Source organism: Oncorhynchus kisutch, linkage group LG20 (assembly GCF_002021735.2).
Source record: "Oncorhynchus kisutch isolate 150728-3 linkage group LG20, Okis_V2, whole genome shotgun sequence".
In the NCBI taxonomy this organism is placed as follows: Eukaryota; Metazoa; Chordata; class Actinopteri; order Salmoniformes; family Salmonidae; genus Oncorhynchus; species Oncorhynchus kisutch.
Genome location: NC_034193.2, coordinates 28,708,700 through 28,728,123, shown reverse-complemented (window position 1 = coordinate 28,728,123; position 19,424 = coordinate 28,708,700). Strand labels below are relative to the sequence as shown.

The 19,424-nt window shown below is 43.4% G+C and overlaps 1 protein-coding gene across 3 annotated transcripts in view; it reads right to left on the bottom strand.

Moving 5' to 3' along the window:
• LOC109865994 (uncharacterized) overlaps positions 1 to 19,424 on the bottom strand; it is a 76,207-nt gene that overhangs the window by 50,204 nt on the left and 6,579 nt on the right. For all 3 annotated transcript variants that reach the window (XM_020454520.2, XM_020454521.2, XM_020454522.2), the window contains exons 2-5: positions 17,474 to 17,785; positions 16,814 to 17,116; positions 6,744 to 7,052; positions 6,138 to 6,248 (exon numbers count right to left, since the gene is read on the bottom strand). In XM_020454520.2, the coding sequence (XP_020310109.1) occupies positions 6,138 to 6,248; positions 6,744 to 7,052; positions 16,814 to 17,116; positions 17,474 to 17,785 (1,035 nt within the window). The remainder of the gene's footprint in view (positions 1 to 6,137; positions 6,249 to 6,743; positions 7,053 to 16,813; positions 17,117 to 17,473; positions 17,786 to 19,424) is intronic.

Sequence of the window (19,424 nt, the reverse complement as noted above, 5' to 3'; positions counted from 1 at the left end):
TGCAGTTTCAGGCCATGTGGCGGAAAATGATGCGGGCGCTGGAGATGGGCTGTGTGTTAGTGGGTCTGAGCATGTTTGATGTAGTTGATGTTGTCATTTGTATGTGTATGTATTGTACTGTTTATAAAAGATCAAATAAAATCGTAATTTTTACATTTTTATTGTGTAATTTCGAACTTTCTCCATAGCGTTATATTCCATTTTGTTGCGACTTGAGCAATACCTCTCCCTTATTCTACAGGTAACTGCCAAAATAAAGGAAAAGCATATTGAAAGCATGGGGCGCTTCCACACATTAAGTTCCAGACACTTCTAGAATCTATGCCAAGGCGCATTGATGCTGCTCTGGCAGCTCATTTTGGGTTAATGCCCTATTAAGAGACTTTATGTCGGTGTTTCCTTTATTTTGACAGTTACCTGTAGTAGCAGGCTACACAGAGAATGGAACAGCTGTATTGAGGAAATGGCTCTAGTTGCACAAAAGGGAATATGACATTGCGGATAATGTTCGCAAATTTCATGTGTACAACTACAGACCTGCATCACTATAATGAGAGCTTTGCTTTTTCTAAAAGGACGTATTTGTTCATGTTTTTAAGGGCACCCATACTACACAATTAGGATGAGGAGTTGATTTGCAGTTTGGGGTAAGCTTCTCAAAATCAAGTGAAGTCACCAAAATAATGTGTCTGAATCTTTCTATAACATGCAATTTACATCCAAAATAGAGATTTCATTGTAAAACTTATCCTTCAAGGTCAACAGCATTATGAACTACCCAGCACCAGGACATGTGAGCTAAAAATCTGGTTGCCTCTGGCAGGAGGCTGAAACCTGGCCGCAAGTATATCTTTTAGCAAGACAATAACCCCAAGCACACATCCAAATCCAAAAAGAAATGCCATAATTGACCACAAAATAAACAGTTTTCAATTGCCATCTCTGCCTCTGGACTTAAAGCCCATTGTGGTTTGAATTGGAGAGGGCAGCCCATAAGTACAGAAAAAAGATATCAAGGATCTGGAAATATTCTGTATGGAGGAATGGTCTAAGACCCCTCCCAAGTGTTCTCCAATCTCAAAACATTTTAGAGAAAGGCTCAATGCTGTTAACCTCGCAAGGTGAGGTATTGAAAACAGGGGTGCCAATATTTCCATTGAGCATGCTTTTTAGTCCAGGACTAGTCTTAATCTGTTTCCGGGAAACCGGCTCTATATGCAGCACCAGTCCATCTCAAATGACAGAAGTTTTGAACTTCAATTAGCTATTTATGTCCTGTAGGCCTCATTGACCTGAGCTCATACAACTCGTTTTTGAGCTGCATAATGTATGGATTATTTTGACTATAACAAATACTCAGATTAAACATATTGTGCTATTTATCACAGACTACTTTGTGTCAAAGTTTATCAAGGATATTTGTTTCGAAACCATTTCAATTTTTTAAATAGTGGCAGGATTTCATGTAATCAACCCGGGATATGGCATATCTCGTTGGCTCTGGGGTCATCCAGATAACATTTCAGCCGACAGCCGACCTCTCCTCTCAGGTGGGGATGAAGACCAGGACAAATTCCCATTATTTGACCGGAATGTAACAAAAACCTCAACAGGGCCCCTTTCTCATCACTAAATTGTTCCACATCGGATGTCTCTTGGTCTGGATCATATTCTTTGTTGTCATCAACTACTGACACTTCCTCCTCTAATGCATCTTCACTGTCAGTTTCCTGGCCTCTTTCCTCCTCACCAGTGTCGTGATCAAAGATATGATCAAGAGCCTCACATGCAGTATATCATTTGGTCATTGTGCTGCCACAGAATTAATTGGCCTCAAAAAAGCTTTATACACCAGAGCGGCAAGAAAAGTTCTATATATTACTGAAACAATGTTGTGATTGTTTGTGAGAATCCCAACAGGTGTGGTTCTAATGGGGGAAAGATTACAGTTGAAGTCAGAAGTTTACATACACCTAAGCCAAATAGATTTAAACTGTTTCCCAATTCCTGACATTTAACCCTAGTAAAATTCCCTGTCTTTGGTCAGGTAGGATCACCACTTTATTTTAATAATGTGAAATGTCAGAATAATAGTAGAGAGAATGATTTATTTCAGCTTTTATTTCTTTCATCACATTCCCAGTGGGTCAGAAGTTTACATACACTCATTTAGTATTTGGTAGCATTGCCGTTAAATTGTTTAACTTGGCGCAAACGTTTCAGGTAGCCTTGCACAACCTTCCCACAATAAGCTGGGTGAATTTTGGCCCATTCCTCCTGACAGAGCTGGTGTAACTGAGTCAGGTTTGTAGGCCTCTTTGTAGGCACGCTTTTTCAGTTCTGCCCACACATTTTCTATAGGATTGAGGTCAGGGCTTTGTGATGGCCATTCCAATACCTTGACTTGGTTGTCCTTAAGCCATTTTGCCACAACTTTGGAAGTATGCTTGGGGTCATTGTCCATTTGGAAGATCCATTTGCGACCAAGCTTTAACTTCCTGACTGATGTCTTGAGATGTTGCTTCAATATATCCACATAATTTTCCCATCCACATAATGTTCCTTCCTCATGAAGCCATCTATTTTGTGAAATGCACCAGTCCCTCCTGCAGCAAAACACCCCAACAACATGATGCTGCCACTCCTGTGATTCACGGTTGGGATGGTGATCTTCTGCTGGCAAGCCTCCCTCTTTTTCCTCCAAACATAACGATGGTCATTATGGCCAAACAGTTCTATTTTTGTTTCATCAGACATTTCTCCAAAAAGTACAATCTTTGTCCCCATGATCAGTTGCAAGCCTCAGTCTGGCTTTTTTTATGGTGGTTTTGAAGCAGTGGCTTCTCCCTTGCTGAGTGGCCTTTCAGGTTATGTCGATATAGGACTTGTTTTACTGTGGACATAGATACTTTTGTACCTGTTTCCTCCAGCATCTTCACAAGGTCCTTTGCTGTTGTTCTGGGATTGATTTGCACTTTCGTACCAAAGTACGTTCATCTCTAGGAAACAGAACGCATCTCCTTCTTGAGCGGTATGACGGCTGCGTGGTCCCATGGTGTTTATATTTGCGTACTATTGTTTGAACAGATGAACGTGGTACCTTCAGGCGTTTGGAAATTGCTGTGGAGGTCTACAATTTTTTTTCCGAGGTCTTTGCTGATTTCTTTTGATTTTCCCATCATTTCAAGCAAAGAGGCACCGACTTTGAAGGTAGGCCTTGAAATACATCCACAGGTACACCTCCAATTGACTCAAAGGATGTCAATTAGCCTATCAGAAGCTTCTAAATCCATGACATAATTTTCTGGAATTTTCCAAGCTGTTTAAAAGGCACAGTCAACTTAGTGTATCTAAACTTCTGACCCACTGGAATTGTGATACAGTGAATTATAAGTGAAATAATGTCTGTAAACATTATTTGTGGAAAAATTACTTGTGTCATGCAAAGTAGATGTCCTAACCGACTTGCCAAAACTATAGTTTGTTAACAAGAAATTTGTGGAACGGTTGAAAAACGAGTTTTAATGACTCCAACCGAAGTGTATGTAAACTTCCAACTTCAACTGTATATTGGAAACCCCCGTGGGGGGTTGCCATGGAAGTCAAGAAGGGGAGTGAGGTGTGTGTGTGTGCGCTCAAACACATATGCATGTGGGGGTCTGGGAGAGGAAGTGTGTCCATCTGATGAATGGGCATGTGCCTGAACTCAATTTTATACCCAAATTGTAGTCTCACCCATTCATTTCTAATGACTGGTCATTTTTGACTGGGACCACCAGAGGTGTACAAAAGTTAAATAAAACACACAAAATGTAATGAATATAATCAAAATGTATTTTGTGTGTTCAGATGCCCTGTGTGGACAAAGTCATGGAACCTTATGACAATCAGATTAAATGAACTACATTTTTCAGAGATAAAACTTGTAAATTGGTCCAAGTCGACTGGAATACAGCAGAAGGGCTAGTTGAGTGTCTAGAGCATCAGCATTTGTGAGTTCGATTACAGGCTCAAAATGACCAGAAAAAAATAACTTCCTTCTGAAACTTGTCGGTCTATTATTGTCTGAGAAATTAAGGCTATTCCATGCGAGAAATTGCCAAGAAACTGAAGATCTCGTACAATGTGTACTACTCCCTTCACAGAACAGCGCAAACTGGCTCTAACCAGAATAGAAAAAGGAGTGGGAGGCCCCGGTGCACAACTGAGCAAGAGGAAGTACATTAGAGTGTCTAGTTTGGGAAACAGGCGCCTCAAGTCCTCAACTGGCAGCTTCATTAAATAGTACCCGCAAATAAAAAGCCATGTCTCAGACTGAGCAATAAAAAAAGAAAAGATTAAGATGAGCAAAAGAACACAGGCTTTTTCTTCGCAACTCTGCCTAGAAGGCCAGCATCCCAGAGTCGCCTCTTCACTGTTGACGTTGAGACTGGCGTTTTTCGGGTACTATTTAATGAAGTAGCCAGTTGAGGACTTGTTAGGCGTCTGTTTCTGCTGATTTAAAAAAAATATATATATATTTCACCTTTATTTAACCAGGTAGGCAAGTTGAGAACAAGTTCTCATTTATAATTGCAACCTGGCCAAGATAAAGCAAAGCAGTTCGACACATACAATAACAGAGTTACACATGGAGTAAAACAAACATACAGTCAATAATACAGTAGAAAAATAAGTCTATATACAATGTGAGCAAATGACGTGAGAAGGGAGGTAAAGGCCCCCCCCCCCCCCAAAAAAAGGCTGTGGTGGCGAAGTAAATACAATATAGCAAGTAAAACACTGGAATGGTAGATTTGCAGTGGAAGAATGTGCAAAGTAGAGATATAAATAATGGGGTGCAAAGTAGCAAAATAAATAAAGACAGTAGGGGGAGAGGTAGTTGTTTGGGCAAAATTATAGATGGGCTATGTACAGGTGCAGTAATCTGTGAGCTGCTCTGACAGCTGGTGCTTAAAGCTAGTGAGGGAGATAAGTGTTTCCAGTTTCAAAGATTTTTGTAGTTCTTTCCAGTCATTGGCAGCAGAGAACTGGAAGGAGAGGCGGGCAAAGGAACAATAGGTTTTGGGGGTAACCAGAGAGATATACCTGCTGGAGCGCGTGCTACAGGTGGGTGCTGCTATGGTGACCAGCGAGCTGAGATAAGGGGGGACTTTACCTAGCAGGGTCTTGTAGATGACCTGGAGCCAGTGGGTTTGGCGACGAGTATGAAGCGAGGGCCAGCCAACGAGAGCGTACAGGTTGCAGTGGTGGGTAGTATATGGGGCTATGGTGACAGAATGGATGGCACTGTGATAGACTGCATCCAATTTATTGAGTAGGGTATTGGAGGCTATTTTGTAAATGACATCACCGAAGTCGAGGATCGGTAGGATGGTCAGTTTGACAAGGGTGTTTGGCAATATGAGTGAAGGATGCTTTGTTGCGAAATAGGAAGCCAATTCTAGATTTAACTTTGGATTGGAGATGTTTGATGTGAGTCTGGAAGGAGAGTTTAGAGGTGGATCAGAGACTCACCAGCAGCAAGAGCGACATCATTGATGTATACAGAGAAGAGAGTTGGTCCAAGAATTGAACCCTGATGCTCCAGATACTCTTCAAGTTTAAAGAAGGCCAGTTTTATTGCTTCTTTAATCAGGACAACAGTTTTCAGCTGTGCTAACATAATTGCAAAAGGGTTTTCTAATTATCAATTAGCCTTTTAAAATTATAAACTTAGATTAGCTAACCCAACGTGCCATTACAACACAGGAGTAATGGTTGCTGATAATGGGCCTCTGTACGCCTATGTAGATATTCAATTTCCAGCTTCAATAGTCATTTACAACAATAACATATTATTTCTGATCAATTTGATGTTATTTTAATGGACATATTTTTTTTGCATTTCTTTAAAAAACAAGAATTTCTAACTGACAACAAACTTTTGAACAGCGGTATATGTTGCACCAACCAATCTATATACTGTGTATACTACTTTCATGAAGATGGCATTAGCAGGTATTACAGTACACAGTGCATGAACACATCATTCATTATATACTGTATTTATATTCAGATATACATATGGAAATATATGAATATTTAAATATGATGTACATTATTAATAAAGTGAAATAATATTATGTTTTACTCACCATCTCGCCTTCTCCAGGAGAAGCCAAAGCAGAGCAGAAAGACCAGCACCAGAGAGATGCACATCAGAGCCACAGATGCCTTGGCAGACTTGGTCAGCGCAGTTTGTGTCTCTGGGAGAGGAGATACACAAGGGAGGAGGGTAGAATATGTTTGAGGCCAGGCTGAATAGAATATATACTTTATTGTCCATTTGGTAAGGACATACATTTGTTCTCTTTTCCCCAACCTCAGACACACACACACACACACACACGTTGAGAGGCACAGGGTCAGCCGTGTTGCAGCGCCCCTGGATGGAGAGCTAGTTTTGGGGTTAAGTGCCTAGCTCAAGGGAACAACAGCATTGGTAGTAATGATTTACACCAGAAGCCCTCCACAGTCCAGTTCAGTCCACGCTTTTTCATCAAGTAATCCTTTTGGTTACTGGTCCATCTCTCTAACCTCTTACCACCCTCTGCTGTTTCTAAGAGCGGGTTATGGTGGAAACCCAGCTAAGAATTTGATCAAACCCAATGTTGGGATTTCTTGAATTTGTGAACATTCTCTCTGTCCTCTTCCCCTCTTCTCTCTCTTTCTCCCTATCCCCTCCCCACTCTCTTTCTTACCTATGATGGGGTCAATGTCGGCCAGGGCTGCGGAGGTGACCACAGGTTCAGTGACGCTGGGCAGATGGACGACGCACTCCACCTCCCCGGCTAGCTCCCTCTGCTCTGGGCTCAGGGTGTAGTAGCGCCTGGTTCTGAAGGTGCCATCCGGGCCCGACTCGCTCAGCAGAGGTGCGGGGAGCTCCGTGCCATTCTGTAGCCAGGAAACGGAGACGTCCTCCGGATAGAAGCCCTCGATGTCGCAGGAGAGGGTGAGTGGGGAGTCGCGGGAGGGCAAGGGCATTGCGGAGAGGGTGACAGTCGGGAGGTCTGGGGAGGAAAGAGTAATTATACACTACCGTTCAAAAGTTTGCAGTCACTTAGAAATGTCCTTGTTTTTAAAATGACGTCAAATTGATCAGAAATACAGTGTAGACATTGTTAATGTTGTAAATGACTATTGAAGCTGGAAACGGAAGATTTTTTTATGGAATATCTACATAGGCGTACAGAGGCCCATTATTAGCAACCATCACAAGTTCATCATTTTAAAAGGTTAATTGATCATTAGAAAACCCTTTTGCAATTATGTTAGCACAGCTGAAAACGGTTGTCCTGATTAAAGAAGCAATAAAACTTTAGACTAGTTGAGTATCTGGAGCATCAGCATTTCTGGGTTTGATTACAGGCTCAAATGGCCAAAAACAAATAACCTTCTTCTGAAACTGGTCAGTCTATTCTTGTTCTGAGAAATGAAGACTATTCGTGGTGAGAAATTGCCAAGAAACTGAAGATCTTGTAATAGTCTTCATTTCTAGTAGCCATTATTTACTGTTTTACACCTAAGGTGTAACCCATTTTATAAGAGATTCTCCAAAATTGGAATATTCCAAGCATTTATATATATATATATATATACACACTCCAGTCATACTTTATCAAAACGCCTTTTTAAAGTCAGCTATGAATACCTGGCCTGGTTTCCCATATTTTTCATAGTGTTCTATTATTTCCAGTACTTGTCTTATATTGTCTACAATGTATAACATCAGACAATAGCTTTTTAATTCTATGCATTTTCCTATAATTTTTGCACCACAACGCTGAAGTGTAAGAGGCCTACGACTTTTTTAATGGACTGGATCTTTATATTTACCACTTGGATCGTGTTTTAGTAATAATGAAATCAGACCTTCTTGGTATGTGTCAAATAATGTACCATTTTTATAGGAGCGGTTAAAACATGCTAATAACGGCCCTCTGAGTATATCAAAAGGTTTGGTATACTTCCACTGGTATGCCTTCCAGCCCTAGTTTTCCCGGACTTAAAGGCATTAATTGCGTCAAGAAGTTCTTCCTCTGTAATTTGGCCTTCACATCAATTGACAGTAGAGCTGTCAATTTTACATTATTAATAGAAAAGAAATCCATACAATTAGCTTTGGTTCGTGGAGATGGAGACAAATGTAAACATATGCTTAAAGTACTTCCTCTTTCAAAATATTGTTTGGTGAATCATGGGTGACTCCGTCATTTGTAACAACTTTCAGATTTTTTTTTTTGGAAGCATGTCTATGTTAAAGATAAAACAATTATTTGGTGCATTTTCCCCCATATTCTATCGAGTTTGCTTTATTTTTATAATATATTACACTTGATCCTTCTTGAATGAGTTCTTCCATTTCGTTTTGCTTTTCCTCTAACTTATTCTGAGCCTCTATGGTACAGTTTTGATTGCTATCTGTATGGTTTGTTCTTCCCTTTCCTTTGTTAATATGGACTCTTGACCTAAATTACTTTTGCTTTTGAGATGAGTACTGAATTGCATGGCCTCCAAAGGCACATTTAAAGTGTCCCATGTACAGTGCCTTGCGAAAGTATTCGGCCCCCTTGAACTTTGCGACCTTTTGCCACATTTCAGGCTTCAAACATAAAGATATAAAACTGTATTTTTTTGTGAAGAATCTACAACAAGTGGGACACAATCATGAAGTGGAATGACATTTATTGGATATTTCAAGCTTTTTTAACAACTAAAAAACTGAAAAATTGGGCGTGCAAAATTATTCAGCCCCCTTAAGTTAATACTTTGTAGCGCCACCTATTGCTGCGATTACAGCTGTAAGTCGCTTGGGGTATGTCTCTATCAGTTTTGCACATCGAGAGACTGAAATGTTTTCCCATTCCTCCTTGCAAAACAGCTCGAGCTCAGTGAGGTTGGATGGAGAGCATTTGTGAACAGCAGTTTTCAGTTCTTTCCACAGATTCTCGATTGGATTCAGGTCTGGACTTTGACTTGGCCATTCTAACACCTGGATATGTTTATTTTTGAACCATTCCATTGTAGATTTTGCTTTATGTTTTGGATCATTGTCTTGTTGGAAGACAAATCTCCGTCCCAGTCTCAGGTCTTTTGCAGACTCCATCAGGTTTTCTTCCAGAATGGTCCTGTATTTGGCTCCATCCATCTTCCCATCAATTTTAACCATCTTCCCTGTCCCTGCTGAAGAAAAGCAGGCCCAAACCATGATGCTGCCACCACCATGTTTGACAGTGGGGATGTGTGTTCAGGGTGATGAGCTGTGTTGCTTTTACGCCAAACATAACGTTTTGCATTGTTGCCAAAAAGTTACATTTTGGTTTCATCTGACCAGAGCACCTTCTTCCACATGTTTGGTGTGTCTCCCAGGTGGCTTGTGGCAAACTTTAAACAAAACTTTTTATGGATATCTTTAAGAAATGGCTTTCTTCTTGCCACTCTTCCATAAAGGCCAGATTTGTGCAATATACGACTGATTGTTGTCCTATGGACAGAGTCTCCCACCTCAGCTGTAGATCTCTGCAGTTCATCCAGAGTGATCATGGGCCTCTTGGCTGCATCTCTGATCAGTCTTCTCCTTGTATGAGCTGAAAGTTTAGAGGGACGGCCAGGTCTTGGTAGATTTGCAGTGGTCTGATACTCCTTCCATTTCAATATTATCGCTTGCACACTGCTCCTTGGGATGTTTAAAGCTTGGGAAATCTTTTTGTATCCAAATCCGGCTTTAAACTTCTTCACAACAGTATCTCGGACCTGCCTGGTGTGTTCCTTGTTCTTCATGAGGCTCTCTGCGCTTTTAACGGACCTCTGAGACTATCACAGTGCAGGTGCATTTATACGGAGACTTGATTACACACAGGTGGATTGTATTTATCATCATTAGTCATTTAGGTCAACATTGGATCATTCAGAGATCCTCACTGAACTTCTGGAGAGAGTTTGCTGCACTGAAAGTAAAGGGGCTGAATAATTTTGCACGCCCAATTTTTCAGTTTTTGATTTGTTAAAAAAGTTTGAAATATCCAATAAATGTCCTTCCACTTCATGATTGTGTCCCACTTGTTGTTGATTCTTCACAAAAAAATACAGTTTTATATCTTTATGTTTGAAGCCTGAAATGTGGCATAAGGTCGCAAAGTTCAAGGGGGCAAAATACTTTCGCAAGGCACTGTAGCATGGTGACCTGGAGCCTGGCGACGAATATGTAGCGAGGGCCAGCCGACTAGAGCATACAGGTCGCAGTGGTGGGTGGTATAAGGTGCTTTAGTAACAAAACGGATGGCACTGTGATAAACTGCATCCAGTTTGCTGAGTAGAGTGTTGGAAGCTATTTTGTAGATGACATCGCCGAAGTCGAGGATCAGTAGGATAGTCAGTTTTACTAGGGTAAGTTTGGCGGCGTGAGTGAAGGAGGCTTTGTTGCGGAATAGAAAGCCGACTCTAGATTTGATTTTCGATTGGAGATGTTTGATATGAGTCTGGAAGGAGAGTTTACAGTCTAGCCAGACACCTAGGTACTTATAGATGTCCACATATTCTAGGTCGGAACCATCCAGGGTGGTGATGCTAGTCGGGCGTGCGGGTGCAGGCACCGAACGGTTGAAAAGCATGCATTTGGTTTTACTAGCGTTTAAGAGCAGTTGGAGGCCACGGAAGGAGTGTTGTATGGCATTGCAGCTCGTTTGGAGGTTAGATAGCACAGTGTCCAAGGACGGGCCGGAAGTATACAGAATGGTGTCGTCTGCGTAGAGGTGGATCAGGGAATCGCAACATCATTGATATACACAGAGAAAAGAGTTGGCCCGAGAATTGAACCCTGTGGCACACCCATAGAGACTGCCAGAGGACCGGACAGCATGCCCTCCGATTTGACACACTGAACTCTGTCTACAAAGTAGTTGGTGAACCAGGCAAGGCAGTCATCAGAAAAACGGAGTCTACTGAGTCTGCCGATAAGAATATGGTGATTGACAGAGTCGAAAGCCTTGGCAAGGTCGATGAAGACGGCTGCACAGTACTGTTTTTTATTGATGGCGGTAATTATATTGTTTAGTACCTTGAGCGTGGCTGAGGTACACCCGTGACCGGCTCGGAAACCAGATTGCACAGCGGAGAAGGTACGGTGGGATTCGAGATGGTCAGTGACCTGTTTGTTGACTTGGCTTTCGAAGATCTTAGATAGGCAGGGCAGGATGGATATAGGTCTGTAACAGTTTGGGTCCAGGGTGTCTCCCCCTTTGAAGAGGGGGATGACTGCGGCAGCTTTCCAATCCTTGGGGATCTCAGACGATATGAAAGAGAGGTTGAACAGGCTGGTAATAGGGGTTGCGACAATGGCGACGGATAGTTTCAGAAATAGAGGGTCCAGATTGTCAAGCCCAGCTGATTTGTACGGGTCCAGGTTTTGCAGCTCTTTCAGAACATCTGCTCTCTGGATTTGAGTAGCTGCGGGGGGGGGGGGGGGGGGGCTGTTGGCCGAGGTTGGAGTAGCCAGGAGGAAGGCATGGCCAGCCGTTGAGAAATGCTTGTTGAGGTTTTTGATAATCATGGATTTATCGGTGGTGACCGTGTTACCTAGCCTCAGTGCAGTGGGCAGCTGGGAGGAGGTGCTCTTGTTCTCCATGGACTTCACAGTGTCCCAGAACTTTTTGGAGTTAGAGCTACAGGATGCAAATTTCTGCCTGAAGAAGCTGGCCTTTGCTTTCCTGACTGACTCCGTGTATTGGTTCCTTACTTCCCTGAACAGTTGCAGGACTATTCGATGCTATTGCAGTCCGCCACAGGATGTTTTTGTGCTGGTCGAGGGCAGTCAGGTCTGGAATGAACCAAGGGCTATATCTGTTCTTAGTTCTGCATTTTTTGAACGGCGCATGCTTATCTAAAATGGTGAGGAAGTTACTTTTAAAGAATGACCAGGCATCCTCAACTGATGGGATGAGGTCAATATCCTTCCAGGATACCCGGGCCAGGTTGATTAGAAAGGCCTGCTCACAGAAGTGTTTTAGGGAGCGTTTGACAGTGATGAGGGGTGGTCGTTTGACTGCGGATCCGTAGCGGATACAGGCAATGAGGCAGATCCTGGTTGAAGACAGCGGAGGTGTATTTGGAGGGCCAGTTGGTCAGGATGACGTCTATGAGGGTGCCCTTGTTTACAGATTTAGGGTTGTACCTGGTGGGTTCCTTGATGATTTGTGTGAGATTGAGGGCATCTAGCTTAGATTGTAGGACTGCCGGGGTGTTAAGCATATCCCCGTTTAGGTCACCTAACAGAACAAACTCTGAAGCTAGATGGGGGGGCGATCAATTCACAAATGGTGTCCAGGGCACAGCTGGGAGCTGAGGGGGGTCGGTAGCAGGCGGCAACAGTGAGAGACTTATTTCTGGAGTCATTTTTAAAATTAGTAGTTCGAACTGTTTGGGTATGGACCTGGAAAGTATGACATTACTTTGCAGGATATCTCTGCAGTAGACTGCAACTCCTCCCCCTTTGGCAGTTCTATCTTGACAGAAAATGTTATAGTTGGGTATGGAAATCTCAGAATTTTTGGTGACGGCTGTCCTGTCCCAGTGTTCTGGCCTGGATCTCAAGTTGCATTCCTACGTCTTCTCCCACCGCCTCAATGCCAAAGAGAGGAACTACGATGTGGGGAATCGTGAGCTTCTCACTATGAAGATGGCGTTGGCATGGAGGCACTGGTTGGAGGGGGCGGAACATCCGTTCATTGTGTGGACTGCCCACAAGAATCTGACGTATCTTCACACCGCCAAGTGCCTTAGATGTTCGTTCCTGATGCGGTCCGCTCCTTGGTCCTGGAGTGGGCCCACTCTCCAGGCTTGCCTGCCTCCCGGGCTCCTGGTGGACCATGGCCTTTATGCAACAATACTTTTGGTGCCCTACCATGGTTCCTGGCATCTCCGTGTTCGTCGCCGCATGTACGATCTGTCCACAGAACAAGACTCTTCGGCAAGCTCTGCTTCAACCTCTGCCTGTCCCTCACCGTCCCTGATCTCACATTGTCATGGGTCCCCCCCATTTGATGCCCCCCCCCCCCCCCCCCCCGTTCGATGGCAACACCGCCATTCTGACCATAGTGGATCGGTTTTCCAAAGCCGCCCTACATTCCTCTGCCAGCACGTCTTCCGGATCCATGGACATGGTCTCCGACAGTGGTCCTCAGTTCTCGTCCCGGTTCTGGAAGGTGGTCTGTACACTCATTGGATCATCGGCCAGCCTGTCTTCGGGGTTTCACTCCCAGTCCAACGGCCAGTCGGCCCGAGTCAACCAAGACCCGGAGACGACTCTACGACCACCTGGAGCCAGCAACTAGTGTTGAATACGCCCACAACACCCTTCCTTGATCTGCCACGGGTCTATCGCCCTTTGAGTGTTCCCTGGGGTATCAGCCCCTGCTGTTCCCTGAGCAGGAGGAAGATGTCAGCATACCTTCGGGCCAGATGTTTGTCCTCTGCTGTCATACCTGGACGAGAGCCTGGCTGGCCCTTCTCAAAACCACCTCCAGATATTGATGACAAGCGGATTGACCCCAGTGCCCCGGTATCGTCAGGGGCAGAAGGTATGGCTGTCCACTCGGGATCTGCCCCTCCTGGTGAAATCCTGCAACCCCCCCCCCCCCCGGTTTATTGACCCATCCACGTCTCCAAGATCATTAACCCCTCTGCTGTTCATCTGTGAACCGCCCTTGCTGTCTCTGCCTGGCCGGTTCCCCTCTTTCCACTGGGATTCTCTGCCTCTAACCCTATTACAGGGGCTGAGTCACTGGCTTGCTGGGGCTCTCTCATGCCGTCCCTGGAGGGGGTGCGTCACCTTAGTGGGTTGATTCACTGTTGTGGTCCTCCTGTCTGGGTTGGCGCCCCCCCCCTTGGGTTGTGCCGTGGCGGAGGTCTTTGTGGGCTATACTCAGCCTTGTCTCAGGATGGTAAGTTGGTGGTTGAAGATATCCCTCTAGTGGTGTGGGGGCTGTGCTTTGGCAAAGTGGGTGGGGTTATATCCTTCCTGTTTGGCCCTGTCCGGGGGTGTCCTCGGATGGGGCCACAGTGTCTCCTGACCCCTCCTGTCTCAGCCTCCAGTATTTATGCTGCAGTAGTTTATGTGTCGGGGGGCTGGGGTCAGTTTGTTATATCTGGAGTACTTCTCCTGTCCTATTCGGTGTCCTGTGTGAATCTAAGTGTGCGTTCTCTAATTCTCTCCTTCTCTCTTTCTTTCTCTCTCTCGGAGGACCTGAGCCCTAGGACCATGCCCCAGGACTACCTGACATGATGACTCCTTGCTGTCCCCAGTCCACCTGGCCATGCTGCTGTTCCAGTTTCAACTGACCTGAGCCCTAGGACCATGCCCCAGGACTACCTGACATGATGACTCCTTGCTGTCCCCAGTCCACCTGGCCATGCTGCTGCTCCAGTTTCAACTTCCACCTGACTGTGCTGCTGCTCCAGTTTCAACTGTTCTGCCTTATTATTATTCGACCCTGCTGGTAATTTATGAACATTTGAACATCTTGGCCATGTTCTGTTATAATCTCCACCCGGCACAGCCAGAAGAGGACTGGCCACCCCACATAGCCTGGTTCCTCTCTAGGTTTCTTCCTAGGTATTGGCCTTTCTAGGGAGTTTTTCCTAGCCACCGTGCTTCTACACCTGCATTGCTTGCTGTTTGGGGTTTTAGGCTGGGTTTCTGTACAGCACTTTGAGATATCGGCTGATGTACGAAGGGCTATATAAATACATTTGATTTGATTTGATTTGATTTGATTCTGTTGCCTCGTACCCTCCATATACATCTCACTTTTCATGTTTCCAGAATGTCTCACAGCCATCTGTCTCCTGTTTCCAGACCCATCCCTCTCCCCCGTCTCATCGACGGCCAACCGGCTTACATGGTGAGGTTTCCTGAAGGTTCGACCTCAGGGCAGGGGGTTCCAGTACCTAGTTGACTGGGAGGGTTATGGCCCAGAGGAGAGGTGCTGGGTCCCCGCTAGGGACATCCTGGACCCAAGCCATACTTTATTTCCAATGCCGACACCCCACTCAACCAGGTAGGTGCCCAGGGAGGATGCCAGGTGGCACCCTTGGGGGAGGAGGTATTGTCACACCCTGATCTGTTTCACCTGTCTTTGTGCTTGTCTCCACCCTCCAAGTGTCACCAATCTTCCCCATTATCCCCAGTGTATTTAGACCCGTTCTGTTTGCCTGTCTGCTGTTCTGTACCTTGCCACACCACACTGGATTATTCACCCCTGCCTGCTCTGACCCTGAGACTGCCTGCCATTCTGAACCTTTTGCACCCTATCTGGATTACTGACCTCTGCCTGCCCTTGACCTGTCGTTTTGCCTGCCCCTCTACTAGCAATATTATATCAATATTTGGTTATAAGTGTTTCCACCTAAATGTTTTCTCACATAATTAATTTTACAGACACAAGAATATCTAACCTTGTGTAGTGTATTTTGTTTCTTAACATTTGGAAAGTTTACCGAAATGTTTTCTGTTTCCATTTTATCTGACATTTGCTTAAGTCACAAAGGTTGGCTGGAAACCTGGTTAGTAGCTAGGTTTCCATCTAATTGGCAACATTTTTATGCGACTATTCAAGTAAGCATAAAGAAAATATGTGGTGTTTCCATCAAACTGACTTGTTGCAGATAAAAATCAGTGTGGTGATAGTGCACACAATTCACTTAAGTTTTCATGTACCAACTAAAATCTAATGTTCATTGTGTTTCCAGTGCCTTTTCAACTCTACCGATTAGTTTTGTCAAACTGTTGCGTTAAATATCAAATGGCCCTACTCTGGTCTTGGCACTTGCGCTCTTGGCATACAGCTCTCAGATACAGTGCTTGTAGGCTGTGTGGTTAGGCTAGTCTACATAATGGGATTATGAATAAGTGGGAATGGTGTTTTTATTTGCCAAAACTGCAGTCAAGTATTTATTGTGTCAGCAGCTCATACCATGCACTTTCACCACCCTGTGAAATTCATCACGTATTTTATCTGTAGCCTAATTTAAATTGCATGGTTTCCGAAATTGTAGTGGGAGGACCACAAACCATATCAATTCGTGACTTACTTCAATATGGTTATATCAATATTTGCGCATAAAGGCATTTCCACAAATTTCTCGCATGATTAACTTTACTGGCACAAAAAGATCCCACCATGTCGAACGAACAAATGATCTGTCGGCATTTATAAAATTGCACAGAAATGTTTTGTTCCCATCATAGCTGTCATACATTTTTTATATATGGTATGACTTTACTCACAAACTGCGGATGGAAATGGATAGTGAGAATTCTAAATGACAAATTGTTAATGTTCAATGAACTTCTATAATCTAGAGGCGAAAGAAACGCACACCTACAGTATTCAAGCGAGGTGCTGGCTAGCGGAGTGGAACACTTAAAAAATGAAGGAGAGCCGCACACTCTAGGAGCTCAGATGCAACAATATTTATGTCCAACTTTCGACAGACAAGTTGTCTTCATCAGGGTATAATGACAAACACTGAAGGATAACTAATTTATATAGTGTCAAAAGACACACACAGGTGTCTGTGTTCATGGCCGGGTGTGGCCTGATATCATTGGTTAATTCTCATGTATTAAAATAGCATACAAAAACATCCTATATTTTTCAATGAACTTCTATACCATATAAAAAATCTGAAAATGGTCTCTTGACATGTATCATGTTGATAACCATGTATTGTATTAATCAAATGATAGTAATTAATTGAAAAAGTTGACACTTACAGACGAAGCTGAGTTGAAACTCTAAGCTCAGCAGTTTGTCCAGGGCGGCGTGAGTGACCACACAGCCATAGATCACATTCTGGTCGTCCACCAAAGGGATAAATTTCAAGATGTTGACCGCCCAGTAGGTCCCTTCTGGGGTGCGGTCGACCGCTGTGACCGCTTGCTCTAGCTGGACTACCTCCCCAGCTCTGGTCCAGGAGAAGTAGATGAGTGGAGGGCTAAAACCCTCTGCAATACACTGAAGCTCACTCTTCACATCCAGTACCACCATCGTGGAGGGAATGGAGAGAGTGGGTGGAACTAAGAAATGAGAGAGATTCATTTATTTGTTTCATGGTGAAGCATTCAGATTCACATGACCAGTTGTGTCCAATGTTTTTTTTTACTTAACTTCCTGTTGCCCTTACTTGTCTGAGAGAACTGGATACATGAATGTCACATGAGGGAACAACTACAAATTATAAACTACTTCATGGCATCCTTTCCTTTCTCCCTTTAGTGAATGTTATTGGATTGGTGAAAGCTGTGAAGAGGACCTCGTGTTTTTACCTATCCAAACATGTTAGATCATTCAATACATCACGGAAGTGTGGAAGAGAGGTATTTGAGCAGGGCCTTAGACCTAATTTAAAACTGAAAGGACTACGAAAGACTTACCTTTGATGTCCAATGTAACATTGCTGAAGTGTAGCTCGGAGACGTTGTATCTGACTTGACACTCATACACGCCCTGTTGGTCAAGAGTGGCATTAAGCACAGTCAGAGAGAAGGTCCCATTGACAAATAAACTGGTGTCCCAACTGAAGCCTTTGTCGACATGGTTGTCGTCTGTCGTCCCGAAGGAGGCTATATGAGATCCGTTGAAGGTCCAACTGATCCCCAGGAGAGAGTCGCCTACAGGAGGGACTGAGATAGAACAGGGGAGAAGGGCAGACGTATGTGGCCGGACCCAAACTTCAGTTGGGGAGACTGAAAGAAAGAGTGAAAAAAATTGAAAATATCAGTGGTCTATATACATGTTCATAAAGGTTTTGTCCTTATTGACAAACAAAAGTATCATCAGAGATGGATGAAGTTACATCAAAATGTATCTGGTTACAAAACACGCTAAAGACTAACGTACCAAAGTAAAATACAAAATACTGGTGCCGAAAAAATTATGCAATTCAAATAAATGTATTTTGTATTTTCTAATCTGTAAAGGGGGAAAAATGCCCTTTTGGGATATTACAACACGCGCGATAGAACACCAGAATATGTACTACAATTATTTTTACCATGCTGCTGGACACTCCTCTCCTCTGTTTCATCAATAAAACTTAAACAATAACAAAGCTGCTGGGTCGAACAGTGGCGGTGTTTCCCACTTGACGGATTTCAGCTTTAAATGAGTTATAAATAAACTTGCGACCCTTGGCTAACACGCTATGAGCAGTACCAAAAGTCCAGTTAATTGGCACAGTTCATGGCGTGTTAATCTTCAGAGCTTTGTGGCACCCTTTAAGTCCAAATTCACTGCACTGGTGTCTGAAATTAGATATCAGAGGTGCAGGTAGAAAGCGGTTTGAAAGAAATGAGAGGCATGGCACTCATTACCCGAATGAGAGTGAGTGTAGTGATTGTGTGGCAATAACATTGTGTGTGTTTGCTTTCAAAGTTGAGTTCACTTCCCACTTTTGGTCTAATTCACCCCATTATCCTCACTCTGGAAGTGCATCCCTGTGCATACAACTTTATTTCAAGGACCTCCTCTCATCCATCAACACCTCACATGGCCTCACACGATAGTGCCATCAGACTTCTGATACCAATGCAGCAAATTTGGCATGAAGGGGGCCACAACATTTTGAAGTGCTATAAACAATGGTAGAAAAGTATATTTAGTCATTTGAAAATGCAAAATACCATTCCCTGAAGTATCTTACTACAATTACATGTTTTTTTTTGATGTTTCAAATACAAATGACCAAATACTCAAAAGTAATTGAAATACATATGTCAAATACATAGAAATACTACCATAATAGAAATACTAGAAATAGAGATATTACCATCTCTGAGTATCAGCAACATCTTAATTATGAAGTTATGTAAAGTTCAACATAACCTGTAAGATCAATAGCTATATATACATCTTGGTCAACTCACTGAAAGCTCAGTTGATGAAACATGAGTTAATTCAGTGAGTTTAGAGCAGATTTACTTATCCCAGCAGACCACAATCAATCAATAAATCAATCAGATGTATTTTATAAAGCCCTTTTTACATCAGCAGTTGTCACAAAGTGTTTTACAGATTCACAGCCTAAAACCCCAAAGCGCAATCAATGCAGAGCACAGTGGCTAGGGAAAACTCCCTAAAAGGCAAGAACCTAAGAAGAATCAGGCTCCAAGGGGTGGCCGGTCCTTTTCTGGCTGTACCAGGTATAGATTTAAGACTACATGTGGCCAAATCATTTTTCAAGACATTCAAATGTTCATAGATTAAATTTTTTTACCAGGCAAGTCAGTTAAGAACACATTCTTGTTTTCAATGACAGCCTAAGAGCAGTGGGCTAACTGCCTTGTTCGGGGGCAGAACAACAGATATTTACCTTGTCAGCTCAGG